Here is a 19,575-nt window from a genome sequence, read left to right on the forward strand (position 1 = left end):
TAGCAGGCTACCCAGAGAGGCTATGGAATCGCTGTCTGCAGAGCTTCCAACCCCCCCTGTCCATTTTGATCCTGGGCAAGCTGCTGTGGGTTGCCCTGCTTGAGCAGGGGGGGTTGGACTGGATGATCCTCAGAGGTCACTTCCATCCCCCACCAGACTGAGCTCCTGTGATGCTCTAGTTCTAACAAGTGCTTCACAATGTAAATATTTAAGCATGATAAACAATTACGACCAAGTTCCTTGGGTGGCTGCACACAGCAATCGAATTTAGGATTCGTTTCCCGTGGGCTTTCAGGCTTCACGTTCTCTTTCTGTGAGTGCTGCTGCTAATAAAACTGCCTTGCACAGGGAGAGGACAAGAGAGATGTAAATATGACAGGGGCAGGTTTGCTTAGGAGAGCAAATGAATATTCACCAGCTTTCTACTATTTTGAAGTATTCTTCTTTATTTGGTGCCAAGAGATTGTTAGAGCTTTGCTCTCCAGGCTCACTGAGGCATTTCTGAGCTGTAATCTGTATTTCCTTGTCCTAATGGGAATGTTTTATTACTAGCCTGTAAGGAGTATGTTTAAAACCTGTTTTATCTGCAGGGAAAGTCTCTGCTAAACCCAGATGAGAACTGTTTGGGTTGGAAAAGTCCTTTAAGTCCAACCATTCTCTAACTCTGCCAAGTCTGGAGCTCAACCGTGGCCCTTAGCACCACAGCTCTGTGGCTTTGAAATACCTTCAGGGATGGGGGTTCCACCACCTCCCTGGGGATCCAGTCTTCGACAGCCCTTTCATTGAAGAAGTTTCTTCTAACCACCCTGAACCTCCTCTGGCACAGTTTGAGGCCATCTCTTCTTGTCCTATTACCTGTCCTTGGGAGAAGAGGCCAACCCCACCTGACCATCCTGATGAACATCTAGTTTTCACTCTCCTGCAGTTCAAGGGTGGGATTTTTCCAATAAGCCAGAGGGATGCAGGGTTCTCTGTTCCTGCTGAAATGGGAGGTGAGGTTGGAGGCAAATTCCCTTACTTTTCTTTCCCCTGCCTTCACAACTTGGTCCAGCTTAGCGTTCACAGAATCCCAGCATGATGTGGGTTGCAAGGGACCTCTGGAGCCCTGGAGCAGGCTGCCTAGAGGGGTTGTGGAGTCTCCTTCTCTGGAGACTTTCAAAACCCACCTGCACGCATTCCTGTATGACCTGCCCTGGGTGACCCTGCTTTGGCAGGGGGGTTGGACTGGATGATCCCTGGAGGCCTCTTCTCAATCTCATTCTAAGACCATCTAGTCTAACCCTCGGCTAAAGCAGGGTCACCCAGGAATGCATCCAGACAGGTTTTCAAAGCCTTTAGAGAAGGAGACTTTGGTCCTCACCAAACAAAACCACTCTGAGTAGGGCTTTGGTGTCTTGCTGCTGAGCTCTGTGCTCTTCCCACCTTTAAAGCTGCAGATTTCAGATCCAGTTTCTTACATCAGGGGCTCCCTCTGATTTCCTGTGCTCCTTTCTCATCTCGCATTGCCCTCAGCTAGGAGGATGCTTTCTCTTCACGTTTGGAAGGAGCTGGAGGGGGGTCACTACATCTCCTTTTTTGTTGTTTTGCCCGAGGCAGAGGTAGCACTGTTTTGACATCTTCATTTGATTTCCATGGTGGAATTGAGAGAGATGCAAATTAGCAGTAACGAGTATGTTCATTAAAAGCGTCTGGCCGTTGTACCTGGGAGCAGGACCTGCTGCTGCTGCTTGCTCTGAAGGAGGCCTGAGCAGCTTTATTTTCCTCATCAGAGCAGATAACATTGATTTTTAAAAAAATCATTAAATGTAAGTGAAATTAGGGCGATGGTGATGAGGTGAAACTAAGTGCGGGTGATGAGCACTCAGTTTCAGTGGGGTGTCACCAGAAGGGAAGAAGATCAACCAGACAGTGCCAAGTCACTTTTGGTGCTTGTGTGGAGCTTCTGGATAGGGAGAGGTGCAGGCCTGGCATTCAGTCTAGCAAGGTGAGTGGGGATGTATACAAAAGGGTTTCATGGAATCCCAGCCTTGTGGAGGTCAGACAGGACCTCTGGAGCTCATCCAGTCCAAACCCCCTGCTAAAGCAGGGCACACACAGCTGCTTCATTTTCAGGCATCTCCCTCTTCTCCAGGGCCACCAGGCCTGGAAATAAGTTCTCCACTCATCAAAAGCTATTTGTCATATTAATAAGTCTCACCTAGGTTAATTGAAGATGATGCCTCTGTTGCCTTCACCAGAGAACTGAGCTCCTCTTGGTATGCTGGCTGATGACTGATGCTATCCATCTGGGATTGCAGATTGCTCCACTGGGAATCAGAGGCACCTGGGTCTAGCTGTGGCAGCTCGAGGCTGGTCCACCTTAGCTCCAGTTTTCCCCCAAAATGTAGGAACCAATGGGCAAACCTTGAGAGCCTGGGAAGGTGGGCTTGGACATGGGCTGTCCTGTGGAGGGGGAGTCCCCCAGTTCAAGAGAGACATAGAGCTGCTTGAGAGAGCCCAGCACAGAGCCACAAAGATGATGAAGGGAATGGAACATCTCTGTTAGGAGGAGAGCCTGAGGGAGCTGGGGCTGTGCTGCTGGGAGAAGAGGAGGCTGAGAGGTCATAAAGATGTAAAGGTGAATGCCAGGAGGCTGGAGCCAGGCTCTGCTGGGTGGTGCCTGATGACAGGACAAGGGCCAATGGGTGAAAGCTGAGGCACAGGAAGTTTCATTTCAACATAAGGAGGAATTTTTTTCCCTGTGAGGGTGACACAGCCCTGGCACAGGCTGCCCAGGTGGGGTGTAGAGTTTCCCTCTCTGGAGATATTCAAAACCCACCTGGATGTGTTCCTGTGTGATCTGGTACAGGAGACCCTGCACTGGCAGGGGGGTTGGACTGGATGAGCTTTGGAGGTTGCTTCCAGCCCCTGACACTCTGTGGTTCTGAGTGCTGAGTGAGAGGAGGTGATGGTACAGACTGTGAGGTGGTTAAGATCAGTTCACAGGATCAGAGTCATAGAATTATCAGGGCTGGAAGGGACCTCAAGGCTCATCCAGCTCCACCTCACCTGCTATGGACAGTGACACCTCACACTAGATCAGGTTGCTCAGGGCCCCATCCAGCCTGGCCTTGAACACCTCCAGACACGAGGCTTCCGCCACCTCCCTAGGCAACCTGTTCCAGTGTCTCAGTACCCTCAGAGTGAAGAACCTCTTCCTAACATCCAATCGGAACTCCTGGTTTTGCTCCATTCCCCTGGTCCTATCACTACCTGGCACCCGAAAAAGTTCTTCCCCAGCTTTCCTGTAGCCCACTTCAGGTACTGGAAGGCCACAGTAAGGTCCCCGGGGAGCCTTCTACTCTCCAGATGGAACAGCCCCAACTCCCTCAGCCTGTCTCTATAAGGGAGGAGCTCCTATGGAAACAGACTGAGAGTTGAGGCTATTCCTGGCTGTGTGGAGCTCCCTCCCAGGGAAGAAGGAGACAACACAGTAATAATGGGAATCATTTTGGAGGATTTTGTCTGCCGTAAATCAGAAGTACAGTAAAATGCCCAGGCGAGCTGCCAGCACCTCTGTTTGATCTCTGCCATGAGCTGACTTAAGGCCAGAATTTTGCAAAGGCTGCTAATTGGCTGAGTATTGATTTGTGCTGAGATCCTCTAGCACACTTATCTGGGGATGGGGGTGGTTTAGTTTGTTGGTTTGGTTGGATTTGTATTTAAGCAATCTACATAAGAACTTAAATGGACTTTATTAGACACAGCAGCAGCACATTCCCTTCCCTGCCCTTCCATGGCTGGGTAAATTGACCTCTAGGTGATTTCACAATCCATTCTTGTTCAGACAAAAGGTGTGTCCTGCTGAAAGATCTACAAAGTGAGGGGTTTGGTACCACCTTTTGGGTTTGTTCACTGCATTAGGGTAGAAATGAACCATTTTGCTAAGCCAGGTTTGAGTCAGGATGGTACAAGCAGCCTTGCACTCATGCTTTAGGGATGAACTTTGTAGAGTCAGTGGTTGCACTTGATGATCCCAGGGGCCTTCTCCAACATCAGTGATTCTCTGTTTCTATAGTGGAGTCCCCACCCTTGGAGGTGTTCAAGGATTGTGTGGACATGGCACTTTGACATGTGCATTAAGGGGCATGGTGGTGTTAGGTCAAGAGTTGGACTTGATGACCACAGAATCGCAGAATTAATCAGGTTGGAAAAGACCTTCGAGATCATCGAGTCCAACCTGTCACCTAATCCTGCTAATTAACCAGACCATGGCACCAAGTGCCTCATCCAGCCTCCTTTTAGACACCTCCAGGGATGGTGACTCCACCACCTCCTCAAGCAGCCCATTCCAATGCCAATCTCTCTTTCTATGAAGAACTTCTTCCTGACATCCAGCCTGAACCTGCCCTGCTGCAGCTTGAGGCTGTGTCCTCTTGTTCTGTTCCTGGGTGCCTGGCAGCAGAGCCCAACCCCACCTGGCTACAGCCTCCTTTCCTGTAGCTGTGTTTCTCACGTCCAACCTACACCTCCCTGGTGCAACTTGATGCCATTCCCCTCAAGAGATGTAGGGATTATTCCTTGCTATGGATTATGGGCTGCTGGGCCGCACCAGCTCTTCACTCCCAGTTTCAGCCCTTCCATGCCTCAGTTTCTCCACCCTGTGAAATGAAAGCCAGTTCCAACCCCCATGCCATGGGCAGAGACACCTTTCACTACACCAGGTTGCTCAAAACCTCATCCAATCTGGTCATAAACACTTCCAGTGATGAGACATCCACAGCTGCTCTGGGCAACTTGTTTTAGTGTCTCACCAGCCTCAACGTAAAGAACTTCTCCTGAATTCCCAATCTAAATCTACTCTGCTCCAGTTTCAAACTATTCCTTGTCATCCGGTCTCTGCAAGCATTTGTCAGAAGTCCCTTCCTGGCTCTCCTTCAGGCACTGGAAGGCTGCTTTAAGGTCTCCCTGGAGCCTTCTCTTCTCCAGACTGAAAAGATCCAAGTCTCTCAGGCTGTCCCCATAAGAGAGGTTCTTCAGCGCTTAGGTCACTTTTGTGTCCCTCCATTGGACCTTCTCCATTAGGTCCACATCGTTCTTGTGTTAAGAGCCCCAAAGGTGGGCACAGTACTGTAGGTGAGGTGTCACCAGAGCAGAAAAAAGTGGCAGAAGCCCTCTCTCAAGGTGATCTGCCAGGCTTATGCTTCTGGAGGGTCATGAAAATTCAAAGGCATCTGAGTTCCACCGTGCCTCTTGCTAATGTCAACTCCTCCAAGGCATTGACTTCCCAGGACAAAAGAGCTGTCAGAGGAATGCTGATGCTGTGTTAATGACAGGGTGCATTGACCCACCTCAGCGTCTCATCAGTGCTGCCAAAGGAAACATGGAGGCAACCCATAATCACCTTTCCTGCGTCCACCTCACCAACACCTAATTTAAGCATGTATTTGGCTGCTGATTGATCACAGGATATTTTTCATGCCATCTATTACCCTGCTGTCTGAGGCCTTCAGAATCTCCCTATTCATTTCAGTTTTCATATCATCCTGTCTGAGGAGCTGGGAAATTTGGTCTGCAAAGCAAGTATCTCTAGGGACTTGCTGTTCTTCCCCAGAGGGAGCCAGGTCAAGGAAAGGCACTGAGGTGCTGGGGCAGGTCCAGAGAAGGGCAGTGAAGCTGGTGAAGGGTCTGGAGAACAGGGCTGGTGAGGCTCTGTGTCATTCAGTCTGAAGGAGGCTGAGGGGAGACCTTCTGGCTCTCTGCAACTCCCTGAGAGAAGGTTGGAGCCAGGTGGGGCTTGGCCTCTTCTCCCTGGTGACAGGACAAGAGGTAATAGACTCAGGTTTCACCAGGGGAGATTTAGGTTAGCCATGAGGAACAATTTCTGCCCCAAGAGGATTGTCAAACCCTGGAACAGGCTGCCCAGGGAGGAGTGGGGAGTCCCTATGTCTGGAGGGGTTTCAAGGCTGGCAGTGCTGGGCTAAGGCTTGGTGTTGATGATCTTCAAGGTCTTTTCCAACTTACATTCTCCTGTGGTTCTGCGGTTCTACAAGGCGCGAGAAGGAGCACCTCATCCGCAGCCCTCAGTGGGGGCTGTGTTAAAAGAGAAGGGTGGACCAGAGTGGAAGTTTTGCCGAGGTTTCTGCATTGAGCCATGAGATGTAGATGAGGTCACCTCAGAGACAGCTGCAGCACAGCAGCCATGACTGACTGTGTGAATTTTAGTGGCTTCCTTCACCATCTGGTTGTGGTGCTGTGGGGGATGAGCAGCACTTTCTGTCTCTCAGATGACAGAGGTGGTTCAGCCATGGGCAGAAAACCTTCGAGTTGTCCCTGAATCCACTTTGCTATTCTGTTGAGCAGAGACTCTGAAACTCCTCGGCAGCTGCCCAGAGAGCTTCATAAAGCTAAAGAGCAACCCACAACAGGCAGGAAAAGCAGACACCAAAAAAACAAATGTGAAGAGTTTATGCTGAGGTTGCAGTGGGAGCTCCTCACTGCCACTTGCTTGTGAAAATCTGGCTGCTGATGTCATCTCCAGAAGCATTTTCTTAGAGGTTGATTGTCCACAAATTGATTGGATTGCTGTAAGTCATTAAACGTTGGGCTTCAATAGAGTGGTGCAGGAACGCTGGTGCCATAGATGTGCTCAGCTGTGAAAAATGCTGTGGAAGTTGATTTGCTTGCAAGGGGACTGGAGAGCTGCTAAATATGCTTCCTATTGAAGCTCAGATGGGTTTGACTGCTGAAAAATCTCTGGGATCACTTCTCCCCCCCCCCCCCCCCCCCCCCCCCAATTATTCCTTCTCAGTGAGATTCCTCCAGGTTTGCACTGGGTAACTGAGATGTGTCTAAGCTTGGAGGGTTTGGGTCTGGGCTTTGTTTTGATCCATTAAGCTTGTGTCTCACCATGGTGATTTAATTCCCCCATTCTGAGGCACTTTAGAAACATTAATGGGTTTGTTTCCCTGGTCCTGAGGCACAAGCAGAACCGGAAGGTCACCAGGTGCTTTTCACTAGCAAAGAAATGGAGAGGGGGAAACATCTCACTGCAGCATGGCAGGGCCAAACAGAGCTGCTACCCACCTTTTTAAGCTGCCCATCTTCAGCTCTCTTTAACCTTCCTTTAATAACTTAGCACTTAAAACAAATTTCAGCTGCAGCGCAGAACAAACACTGCAGTGAGACTTGTGTTGAGATGCTCCAGCTGACAAGGAGAAGAGCTGGAGCTCAGGACTTTGAGAGTGAGAAAGGAGGGCAAATGAAGTTCTAAAAATACAGCTAAATGTGATCTTTGTAGAGGGGAACCTCAGCAGGTATCTTCAGCCTGGATGAAGGGACAGAGAGGATGCTCAGCCTCTCTGCTGGTGATCCAAAACTGGGAGGAGGGGCAGGCACACCACAGGCTGTGCTGCCATTCAGCCAGACCTGGCCAGGCTGGAGAGCTGGGGAGAAGAACCTCATGAGGTTCAACCAGGGCAAGCTAAGAGCTGGGAGTTCTGGTTGGCAACAACTTGCCCATGAGCCAGCAATGTGCCCTTGTGGCCAGGAAGGCCAGTGGTGCCCTGGAGTGTGTGGAGAAGAGCATGGACAGTAGGTCAGGAGAGGTTCTCCTACATCTTTACTCTTCCCTGGTAAGATGACATCTGGAGTCCTGTGTTCAGGGCTCGGCTCCCCAGTCCGAAAGCAAGAGGGATCCACTGGAGAGAGTTCATTGGAGGCTACAAAGCTGCTGAGGGGCCTGGAGCAGTTCTGTGAGAAGCAAAGGCTTAGAGCCCTGAGGCTGTTGAGCCTGCAGAAGAGCAGCCCCAGAGGGCATCTGAGCAATGCTCAGCAGGAGCTGAAGGGTGGGAGGGAGAGGCTGGGGCCAGACTCTTGTTAGTGGTGCCAGTGACAGGACAAGAGGCCGTGGACACAAACTGGAATCCAGGAGGTTTCATTTGGATATGAGGAAACACTTGTTTGGTGTGAGGGTGCTGGAGGCCTGGCACAGGCTGCCCAGAGAGGTTGTGGAGTCTCCTCTGGAGAGATTCCAACCCCCCCTGGCCACTGTGATCCTGAGCAAGCTGCTGTGGGTGCCTTGCTTTAGCAGGAGGCTTTGACAGGATGATCTCCAGAGGTTCCATCTGACCCCACCATGCTGGGATTCTGGGCTTAACAATATTGTAACTTGGATGGAAATTCCACAGTGGAGAGGAGCTCCAGGACAGCACTGGCCTCGAGACATGCTCAAACCCCCATCTCTGGCACTCTGCTTTCCAAGCCCAGGTCAATTCCTGAGGATGTGTTGAAAGAAGCTAGTGATATTCACAACCTTTTCAGCTGGGAGTTGTTGCTGGAAGCAGAGATCCATGGAGTAGATGAGAAATAATGTAAATATACTGACAGAAGGCAATTTAATTTGGGGGGGGATGGAAGTGAACCACAAGCAGATAAAGAGCCATCAGCAGAATTTACATAAGCCTTCCCCCACCACAGAGGTCATCACTCTCTGAGATGACACCTTGAAATTCAGTTCTATTAAATCCTGGCTGATTATTTAATTGGAAAAGAAATTATTTAATTGAATCAAGTCAAGAATGTTTCTGTGATCACTGTTGCTTGCTCCAAGAAAGGCATTGTGGTGTTGATGGAACCAGAGATGGACAGCAAAGCTGGTGAAGGGTCTGAGGAACAGGTCTGATGAGGAGCAGCTGAGGGGCCTGGGGTTGCTCAGCCTGCAAAAAAAGGAGGCTGAGGGGAGGCCTCCCTCTCTACAAATAATAGAATCACAGAATGAATTGGATTGAAAAAAACCTTTAGAAATCATCTAGCCCAGCCCCACCAAACCTCCATGGAAGGAGTTTGGAGCCAGGCAAGAGTTGGTCTCTTCTCCCTAGTAACAAGAGATAGAACAAGAGGAAATGGCTTCCAGTTGCACCTGGGGAGGTTTAGGTTGAACATGAGGAACAGTTTCTTCCCCAGAAGGGTGGTCAAACCTTGGAACAGGCTGCTCAGGGCAGTGATGGAGTCCCTGTCCCTGGAGGGGTTCAAAGCTGTGGAGATGTGGTGCTGAGGAACATAATTTTGTGGTGACCTGGTAGTGTTGGGTTAATAGTTGGGCTCAGTGATCCTAAGGTCTCTCCAGGCCAAACCAGTTCAGTTATGCTGTGATTTCTAACCTGTCTGTGCCTCTCTGCGTGGCTGGGGATTCCCATCTCTTAGGGATATGACTTGCTGCATAGCTGTGTAGCTCCTGGTAAATGCTTGAATTAGAAAAAGAAAGCAAAGCCATTTGGGGAACTATTGTGTTTCTATTTTTGGCCATTTAATTAGCTTCTAAATTAATTTTTTGTTAATTCAGAACTAGCAGGAGAAAGGGGAGGAAGCCAAATTCCTTCCTAATGCTTCATTGCATCCCAGTTTTGAAGGTTTCAGCAAAGCCTTGGCCTTCTAAATGGGCAGGATAGTCCAAAAGAGCCCTCAGGTATCACACTTCAAATGCACAGCTTGGTGATGCTTCCAACCCTTCCCTCGTAAAGGCAGTTCTGCTTCTGAGGCAAAGATTAGCACTTTTCTGAGCTGTATGGGTAACCTTTGTCTCAGAACCAGGGTGACACTGCAGGCAGACTTGGGGTGGGGGATGTAAACCCAGCCACCACCCCAGTGGAAAACCCTTGTCTGCCCCACAGTTGTCCCCTCATGATCTCATGCCCTCACCACTCATGTTCTTCCAGCTCTGTCAGCTGGTATCTCTGGATTGCTGTGACATTCAGGCATGGGAACAGGCTGCTCAGAGAGGTGGTGGACTCGCCATCCATAGAGGGTTTTAAGAGACAAATGGATGTGGTGCTGAAGGACATGGGTTAGTGGTAGTGGCTTAGCAGGAGTGGTGGGACTGTGACCTCTAGGTGAGCTGTTGGACTTAATGATCTCAAAGGTCTTTTCCAACCTTAACAGTTCTGTGATTATGATCCCATGCTCCATCTAGGCAGAAACTGGGAGAAAACAAATCCTGCTTTGAGAGCTCAAAATCAATTTCACATGGACACAACCATTTCCTTAGTAACAATATAAGGAGGGATGCAGAAAGGGAGAACATCTTCCCAGGTGTCTCCAGGGGAAATCTCCTAAGGACTTAAAATCAGGCACTGGAACAGGACACCCAGGGAGGGTGGTGGAGTCCCCATCCCTGGAGGCATTCAAGAAACCTGGGGACACGTTTGAGTGGGCATGGTGCTGTTAGCTTGATGGTTGGACTCAGTGACCATGGAGGTCTTTTCCATCTGAAGCAATTGTCTGATTCTACGTAATAAGGAAGATAATAAAGAAGATTTTTTTTCTTAAGCAAGGTTATTAGTTTAGGGATGAGGCCATAGCGAGGCCACAGCCAGCTTTTAAGAAATACATTTTTAACCAGCACAAGAACTGCTGTAGCAATTCTCCTCCATCAGTACATTATCAAGATTCCAGCACTGCCAGCACAGCGACTCAACTGGTCTATTATTAAGGTTAGATTAAGAAGCATAATTTGGACTTTGCTTCAGCAGCTGAAAGGGTTCTTGGAAGGCACAAATCAGTTTTAACCACTTTTATTTTTGAATGATAGACATAACATGGCTGCATTTGGAAGCTGAGTTCCTTTCTGCTGAAGCGGAGGTTTCACTGCAGTGCAGGGAGTTAAGTTTTGCACACGCAGCGGTTGCATGTTTGGGTTATCTGGTTGCTTAAGTGATTCCCTCCTTTGTAGGTGCAGTTTGCAGCAAATACTCATGCAAATCAGACATGAAACAGGGTATTTATCTTTATTAGAATCCAGTTGCTACATCCACTGTAAAATAACATTTTATCTCCTTCAGGGTTGGCTGCAGAAGTGAGAGAGAAAGACTTTCTAAAATGGCATTTGTGCTTCTTGTGGGTTCTTTGCCTACCATAGAATCATAGAATCAAGCAGGTTGGAAGAGACCTCCAAGCATACCCAGTCCAACCTAGCACCCAGCCCTGTCCAATCAAACAGATCATGGCACTGAGTGCCCCAGCCAGTCCAACCTAGCACGCAGTCCTGTCCAGTCAACCAGACCATGGCACTGAGTGCCCCAGCCAGGCTTTGTTTGAACACCTCCAGGGACTTCACCACCTCCTTGGGCAGCCCATTCCAATGCAAATCACTCTCTCTGGCAACAACTTCCTCCTAACATCCAGCCCAGGCCTCCCCCGGAACAACTTGAGACTGTGTCCTTTGGGAATTCCTTAAGGAAAACAGACCTTTTCCACCCATAGACATAGAGTCATGGAACTGTTGAGGTTGGAAGAGACCTCTGAGGTCATCAAGTCCAGCTGCTCACCTGGAGCTCACAATGCTGCCACTGAACCATGTGCTTCAGCAGCCGTACCTGTGCCTCAGACTAGGTCTGATGTTTTGAGGGACACAGCCTGACCTTAGCATCATTTTTCAGCACAGACATGACAGAATCACCTGACTTCTGTTCCTAAGCACTTCCTAGGGATACAGCAAACCCCTCTGCTTCTGGAGAGCCCCATCCCAGCACTCCCTGGGGACCATCACATCAGGAGGTGGTGACATGCTGCAGCATTGTCTAATGTCAAGCCTCTGGCAGAGTCAGCTTTTGGAGAAGGGAAGACCTTTCTGGAGTATTTTTACCACATTTTGGCTAAGGTCTTTGCAGTACCAGTGGTGAAGCAGAAGGAGCATCCTGTGGTTGAAGGAATTGCCCCAAATTCTCGTCTTGTTCAGCCACAAGTCCAAGTTTAAGCAAATATTGGAGGGTTTAGCCATTTTTATGGGCATGATAAGTACTGTTGTTCTCCCTCTTTCCTTAGGCACTGTGATCTTTCTCTGGCTTTTCCTTTGGCAAGAGCACTTCTTTGCTCTGCTTCCAACACCCACTCACTTCCATAGGGCATTGAGAAGCACCTGAAGGGGGCTACAAGGGAGCTGGAGAGGGTTTACTTTCGTAAGGGCATGCGGCGATAAGACAAGGGACAATGGCTGGAAGCTGGAGCAGGGTAGATCTAGATTGGGCAGTAAGAAGCTCTTCACAGTGAGAGTGGTGAGACATTGGATCGTGTTACCTGGAGAAGCTGTGGATGACTCCTCCCTGGAAGTGTTTAAGACCAGGCTTTGAGCAACCTGGTCTTGCAGGAGCTGTCTCTGCTCTGGCAGGGGAGGCTGGACTTGATGATCTCTTTGAGTCCCTTCCAACCCCTGACATCCTATGTTGCTGTGGTCCTGTGAACCTGGTCTAGCAGAAGCTGTCCCTGCTCATGGTAAAGGGGTTGGAACCAGACCTTCAAGGTCCCTTCTAACTCATTCTGTGATTCTCTGTGCACACAGCCTGCTGCCGGGGGCAGGGGTCTGCTGCCTGGTTCCTAACCCCATGTGTAAACTTTTAATGATGCTGATGGCTCAGGTAGGGACAGGCAGAACAGCTTTTGGAAGCTGGGGATGATTTGGGGAGGTGCAGCCATGCAAGCCATGCTTTCCAGAGCAGCCCTTCTTCCTCTGGGTGGGGATGGAACCTTCACAGGGAGGTGGTGGAGTCACTGTACATGGAAGCATTCAAGAAACATGTGGATGTGCCACTTGGGGACATGGTTTAATGGCCATATCATAGAATCAACCAGGTTGGAAGAGACCTCCAAGATCATCCAGTCCAACCTATCACTCAGCCCTATCCAATCAACTAGACCATGGCACTAAGTGTCTCATCCAGTCTTTTCCTGAAGACCCCCAGGGACAGTGCCTCCACCACCTCCCTGGGCAGCCCATTCCAATGGGAAATCACTCTCTCTGTGAAGAACTTCCTCCTAACATCCAGCCTAGACCTACCCTGGCATAACTTGAGACTGTGTCCCCTTGTTCTATTGCTGGTTACCTGGGAGAAGAGGCCACCCCCCACCTGGCTACAATGCCCCTTCAGGTAGTTGTAGAGAGTAATAAGATCACCCCTGAGCCTCCTCTTCTGCAGGCTAAACAGGCCCAGCTCCCTCAACCTCTCCTCATAGGATTTGTGCTCCAGGCCCCTCGCCAGCTTTGTTGCCCTTCTCTGGACATGTTCCAGCACCTCAACATCTTTCTTGAATTGAGGGGCCCAGAACTGGACACAGTACTCAAGGTGTGGCCTGACCAGTGCTGAGTACAGGGGAAGAAGAACCTCCCTTGTCCTACTGGCCACACTGTTCCTGATGCAGGCCAGGATGCCATTGGCTCTCTTGGCCACCTGGGCACACTGCTGGCTCATCTTCAGCTTACTGTCTATCAGTACCCCCAGGTCCCTTTCCTCCTGGCTGCTCTCAGCCACTCAGTCCCCAGCCTATAGCGCTGCTTGGGGTTGTTGTGGCCAAAGTGCAGAACCCTGCACTTGGCCTTGTTAAATCTCATCTCATTGGCCTCTGCCCACCCATCCAGCCTGTCCAGGTCCCTCTGCAGGGCTCTCCTACCTTCCAACAGATCAACACCTGCTCCTAGCTTGGTTGGACTGGATGATCTTAGAGGTCTTTTCCAACTGGAACAATTCCATGATTCCTCTCCCTGGCTGCCCTGGGGAGACTGACAGCACTGCAGCTTGCTGCAGCCCATGCCATGGCGAGCAGATGAGTTGATCCCTCAGAGGCATCCATTAAGGCAGAGCAAAAGACATCAGCGCTCCCTCTAGCAGCCACCCAGCGATCACACCAAGTAATCCTGCGTGTTTCACCCTGGGCCGGTGCCACAGGAACCCCCAGTGCTGGGACTCTCACATTAACCTCTCTGACAGTGCAGAGATTCCTCTTCCCCCCTAATCCAAAAATCCTGCCGGGGGCGGGGGGATTTTGGAGCCTATTGCACCTCCACCTGCTGCTCACAGCTTGGGCTACGGCCACGCACTGCGCTGAACCCCAGCCCATTTAGCAGAAAGGCACTTTAATGAGTGGGATGCTCAGCGCACCGCAGCCACTGCAGCACTTTCCGCAGCCGCGCAGCACCGCTTCACTTCCCGGGGAGGGTGGGAAAGGGAAACCTCGCTGTAAAGGCAGCGATGCCGCAGGGCTCTGTGTGGTGTCGTGTGCGTGCGCCCCCCGTTTTCACCGCCACCCCCACCACTCCCTACCCTCAGTTCGCTTGCCCGCCCCGCGCAGCGGGGACCCGCCCCCGCGGCAGCCGCGTAATGCCGCGTAGCGCCGCGGATGCCCTCGGCCGAAGCGCGCTCGCCTCCGCTGCGGCCCTGCCTGGGCTGCCGGGGGAGGCAACAGGTAGGGGGAAACCCCCTTTCCCAACATCCCGCTCACCCCCTTATCTCTGCCCCTTGTTCAGCCCCGCTCCCCTGTGCACCTCCTTCTGTACAGATCTCCTTTGCACGTCCCCCCTCCCCCCCCCTCCCCCCCGCTCCTTACCTTTGCACCCCCTTGTACAGCTCCTCTCCCCTTTGCACCTCCGGATTTGCACAGCTCCCCCCGCCGTGAGCTCTCTTCCCATCGCTTCCCCCAGCGCTACCCTACTCTCTTAATCCTCCCTTGCACACGCACCCCCGTTTGCACCTCCCTTACACGGATCCCCCCCTTGCACACTCACCCTCTTTGCAGCCCCCCTCCTTGCACATACCTCCCCCTTTTTACACTGATCCCCCCCATTTGCACCTCCCCCCTTGCACAGACCCTTCCTTCACACCCCGCTTTTCATCTCCCTTTCCACGGACTCCCTCTTTGCACCCCCCTGCCCCAGCCCCCTCCCCTCGCCCCACCCTCTCCCCAGGCCCCTCCTCCCGTCCTCTCCCCGCTCCCCTTCAGGCAGCCCCTTTCCCCCCCCACCCCCGGGCCCAGCCTCCTGCCCGCCTCACACACACACCCCCCCCCTTCCATGCCGCTTCCTCTCTCTCACCTCTCTCCTCCTCTTCCTCCCTCCCTCCCCCAGGCCAAAATCCTGCACATGATGGACGACAACAAGCAGCTGGCGCTGCGCATCGACGGGGCGCTGCAGGCGGCGGGCCAGGAGGTGACGGCGCTGCGGGCTGAGCTGGCCGCCACCGGCCGGCGGCTGGCGGAGCTGGGCAGCGAGCCGGCCATGGAGCACGGCCCGCACAGCGCGCAAGGTGGGTGCCGCGCCGCGGGGATCCGGCGTTAGCGTCGCTCTTCGGAACGATTTTCTGTTGGGGGCTTGTTGCGGAGAGGGGAGGGGGTGGGGATCGGAGCGAAACTGCTTCCCAGTGCCTCCCGCTGGTTCCCAGTTGTACCCGTGCGGACCCGGTTACCACCCGCAGTTGTACCCAGCGGACCCAGTTGCCATCCGCTGGTTCCTAGTTACACCCTTTGCGACCCGGTTCCCGCCCGCCGGCTCCCAGTTCCATTCTCTAGTTCCAGATTCCTCTACTACCACCCTTAAATTCCGTTTTTGTAACCTGTCCCCCAGTTTCCTTTGAGCTTTTTTTTTTTCTCGCTCCAGCGCCTCTCAGCCCGAGCAGGAGCACCCTCCGCATACAACCCCTCATCCCCATCCCATACTCCCAATTCTGCATCCCCCATCCCATTGCTCAACTCGCCCTTCCCCACAACCCCACCCCTGGCCCAGCACCACGACTCCCTCTGGCGCCCCTGACCTCCCCGTCCGTCACCTGTCCCCAGTACCCCAGCTCCCACTCCAGTTTCATAACTGGGTAGCACAGCAGCCATGTTACAGCCGCGATCTGGGCACTCCCCTCTCAGTGGAGCCAGGACCAGGCTTGTCCCAGGGCACTAGGAGGCAAACGCTCCACCACCCCCTGCGGGAGCCTGGAGCCGAGCAGGGCTGCGGGGACACCCAAAATACCCATATCTAAGGCAAGTGCTTTATTAACTTGGGGTGAAAGGCAGGCACACATTCCACCCCCATTCCTCCCCCATTCTGCAACCCCTAACAAAGTTGTAGCAGCTGTTAGTTAGTGGAAGCTGAGAGTGGAAAAGAGGGTGTAGGGGGAGTGATTTTTGGTGATTTATGGTGATTTTTGGGTGATTCCTACTCATGGAGGTTAAAAATCAGGGTCCCCAAATATTCCTGCAGTGCTTTTAGTGGGGTCTGGCTCCTGCCTGGTTGAGATTCACTGCTTCCTGTTACCCAAAGTGGTGTTGCTATCACTGTTACTTAAAAAAAAAATCTGTCTTGACTCACTAAATAATTGTAAGCTTGCAAGACCCCGGGGCAGCCTTTGGTGGCAGAGCAGAATCAAGCATGAACCTTTCCCGGTGGCTGAATTTACACCTGCATGATATACATGTCAGGTGTTGTTATTTGCTTGTTACTTAGGACGTACTGCGAGTGGCTCCTGGCGTGGAGATTGGGTGTGACAGAGCAGCTTAAGCTGTGGCTTTTAAAAGGTGGTGTAGCTCTTTGTGGGCATCGCTGCTCCTGGCAGGATGCTGATGATGCTCTTGGCGGTGATAAGCAGATTGATTTAGAGGGATTAATTGGAGAGGGGAGAAGAAGGAGGTTGTACCATCCAATGTTTTGTGTGGGGCTGCTTTGGTAGTGGGGGGAGTGTGTGAATTTGATTAAACAAAGTTCATCTGTCGTTATCATCAGGTGGGGTTTCTTGGGTGGCCAGAGATGGATCTAGCAGAGCTGTAGCTGCATGAGGAGTAAAGTTAGGCATGTGGTTAGGTATTGCCAGAACTGATGTGCATTGGGATCATCTGAACCAGCCCCCTAAGGTGCTTGCTCTTATACAAATCATCTGACAGGGTAGGAGGAGGATACCTTCGGCCTCCCCCCACCAGAGCTGAGCTTGGGAATGCAGCTGGTGAGATGCTGCGGAGAGCATTGCAGCGTGGAAATGCAGTGTTCCAGCTGGGAAAGCCCTCTGGCTGCTGGAGTAGGCTGTGGTGCCTGTGGCTGTGCTCTGCTCCCCTTCTCTGGGAAAGCTTGGGAAAGGTGTGTGTGTTTCTGCAGAGGGGCAATGCCTTCATCCCTGCAGCATGGGAGCGACACTCACAGGGTCTCTAAGGGTCAGGGTTTCTCTTCATTCCTCTTTGGAGGTTTCCTGATCTCTTGAGTGATGGATAAACTTCTCTTTGGGTTCACTTATTGCCAGCATGCTGGAGAACATGAGCTTCAACAAGGCCAAATGCCAGGTCCTGCACTTAGGCCACAACAGTCCCAAGCAATGCGGCTGGAAAGCTGTAGAAAGGGACCTGGGAGTTGGAATTGACAAGCAGCTGAATGTGAACAAGCAGTGTGCCCAGGTGGCAAAGAAAGCCAATGGCATCCTGTCTGGGATAAGAAATGCTGTGTCCAGCGGGAGTGGGGATTGTCCCCTTGTACTCTATGCTGGTGTGTTCTGTTCAGTTTTGGGCACCTCATTACAAGTAGGATGTGGAGGTGCTGGAGCAAGTGCAGAGGAGGGCAAGGAAGCTGGGGAAGGGCCTGGAGAATAAAGTTGATGAGGAGCAACTGAGGGAGCTGGAGCTGGTTAGTGTGAAACAGAGCAGGCTGAGGGGAGACCTCATGGCTGTCTGCAGCTACCTGAAAGGAGGAGGTGGAGAGCTTGGTGCTGGTCTCTTCTCAAAGGTAAATAGTGATAGAACAAGAGGGAATGGCCTCAAGCTGCCGCTGGGTAGGGCTAGACGAGGCATTAGGAAACATTCTTTCCCAGCAAGAGTGGTCAGGCACTGGAATGAGCTGCCCAGGGAGGTGGTTGGGTCACCAACCCTGGATGTGTTTAAAAGTCGTTTGGATGTGGTGCTTCGGGGATGTAGTTTAGGATGCACCTTGTAGAGTAGGGTTCTGGGTTGGGCTTTGTGGTCATGAGAGGCTTTTCCAGCCTGAATGCTTCTGTGATTTGTGAGAAGAAATGTTCTGCTGTAACAATGCTGAAGAAACCTGACGTGTTCCCCAAAGACTGTGTGTTTCTGCTTGATGACCATAACCACCTGTGCTCTGGAGCACCTCTCCTATGAGGACAATGGGGCTGCAGGAGGGCTGGGGAGGGACTCTTGACAAGGTCTTGTAATGACAGGACGGGGAGGAATGGGTTTAAATTGGCAGAGGGGAGATTGAAACTGGATGCTAGGAAGAAGTTCTTTCCAGTGAGGGTGGTGAGACACTGGCGCAGGAGGTGTTCAAGGCCAGGTTGGATGAGGCCTTGAGTGACCTGTTCTAGTGGGAGGTGTTGGAACTGGATGAGCTTTGAGGTCCCTTTCAACCTAAACCATTGTGTGATTCTATGTTCTGTAGGGTCCCTGTGACTGGTGGCGATGAGTGGTCCCATCTTCAGCTGCCTGCAGGAGCAGTATCTTAGTTGGCTGCTGAGGTTGCTGGAGGGGTCAAGCCACCCCGTCTCCCCTACCCTGAGGCTGGTTTAGCATGCTGGTATCTCAGAGCTAGGGGAGAGGATGCTTCCCTACTGGGATGTGACACCATGGCCTTATCACTGTTGGTGTGGTTTTGTTCCTTTCTCACAAGTTTAAGGTGTGATTTATCCAGCCATATACCACTGGTGGTGCCACAGAAGGCACCCAGTTAAGTGTAAAATTGCACCTAAAGCACCTTATTTTGAGGAGAATCCTAGAAAGGCTTGGATTGAAAGGAACTTTAAAGATCATCTGGTTTCACTCCTCTGCCATGGGCAGGGACACCTCCCACCAGCCCAGGTTGCTGCCCTTACCCAACCTGACCTTGAACCCCTCCAGGGAGGGAGCATCCACAACCTCCCTAGGTAACCTGTGCCAGTGGCTCACCACCCTCTTCCTAATGCCTAGTCTCAATCTCCCCTCCTCAAGTGTCAGCCCATTCCCTCTTGTCCCACCACTACCAAGCTCCTGTCTGAAGTCTCTCCCCAGTTTTCCTGTAGCCCCCTTCAAATACTAGAAAACTGCTCTGTGGTCTCCGTGGAGCCTTTTCTTCTCCAAGCTGAACAGCCCCAGCTCTCCCAGCCTGGGGTGGGGAGAGAGCCCTCAGTCTCCACAAACTCTCACTGGTTCAATCATTTTGTTTTGGGTTCCCCCCCAGGAACTTGGTGTGATTGTTTATATGCTGCCATGAATCTCTCCTGCGTCACTCCCTGTTTGTATGGGCAAGCCCAAGATAGCTGTAGTGAGCCTTATGCTGTTCCTCAAGAGTTTGGAGACTGCATTCAGGAGGTGCAAGCAAGAGTCTCTGAATAGCTCTGCTGCCTGTGTCTCCTTAGTGGGAGGCTTGCCAAGCTGTTGGATTGATGGAAATACATCAAGGGAAGGTGGGGGGCTGGTGAATTGGGTGGGCAGCTGCTTACCTGCCAGTGCTGATGGGAGTCTGCTGGTGACGACGGGTGTGCAGGAGGGATCTGATGTGGTGCTGGCGGAATTATCATCTTGGTGTAGGAAAGATCTTGGTGATCTCGGCTCTGCAGGTCAGTCCTAAGCTATGCAGAAGGAGGTCAGTGTGTGTCACCATGCTGTGCTCCACCAGTAATTAACACTGAGTTTGGGACTCACGATGTTGGTGTAATTGTGGTGCAGCCCTGAGACAGCTGGAGGTGATAACTCTGCCCTCTTTGTGCACCCTGACACATCCCTCTGCTGTTGTGCCCTATTTTTGCATCAGTGAAGTAGGCTTCCAGAGCCTGGATTTTGTTATTTCAACCAAAAATGGAAGAATTTCAAGCATTGAAC

General features: G+C 51.7%; 1 protein-coding gene across 4 annotated transcripts in view; it reads left to right on the top strand.

Annotated features, from left to right (window-relative positions):
* The window catches only part of KAZN (kazrin, periplakin interacting protein), a 265,843-nt gene that overhangs the window by 148,365 nt on the left and 97,903 nt on the right, over nt 1-19,575 (top strand). For 3 of the 4 annotated variants that reach the window (XM_064172329.1, XM_064172332.1, XM_064172331.1), the window contains one exon: nt 14,870-15,047. In XM_064172329.1, the coding sequence (XP_064028399.1) occupies nt 14,870-15,047 (178 nt within the window). Of the gene's footprint in view, nt 1-14,119; nt 14,212-14,869; nt 15,048-19,575 lie in introns of those variants that run through there. The other variant, XM_064172330.1, reaches the window with a different exon arrangement.

The sequence above is a fragment of the Pogoniulus pusillus genome, chromosome 36 (assembly GCF_015220805.1).
Source record: "Pogoniulus pusillus isolate bPogPus1 chromosome 36, bPogPus1.pri, whole genome shotgun sequence".
Lineage (NCBI taxonomy): Eukaryota > Metazoa > Chordata > Aves > Piciformes > Lybiidae > Pogoniulus > Pogoniulus pusillus.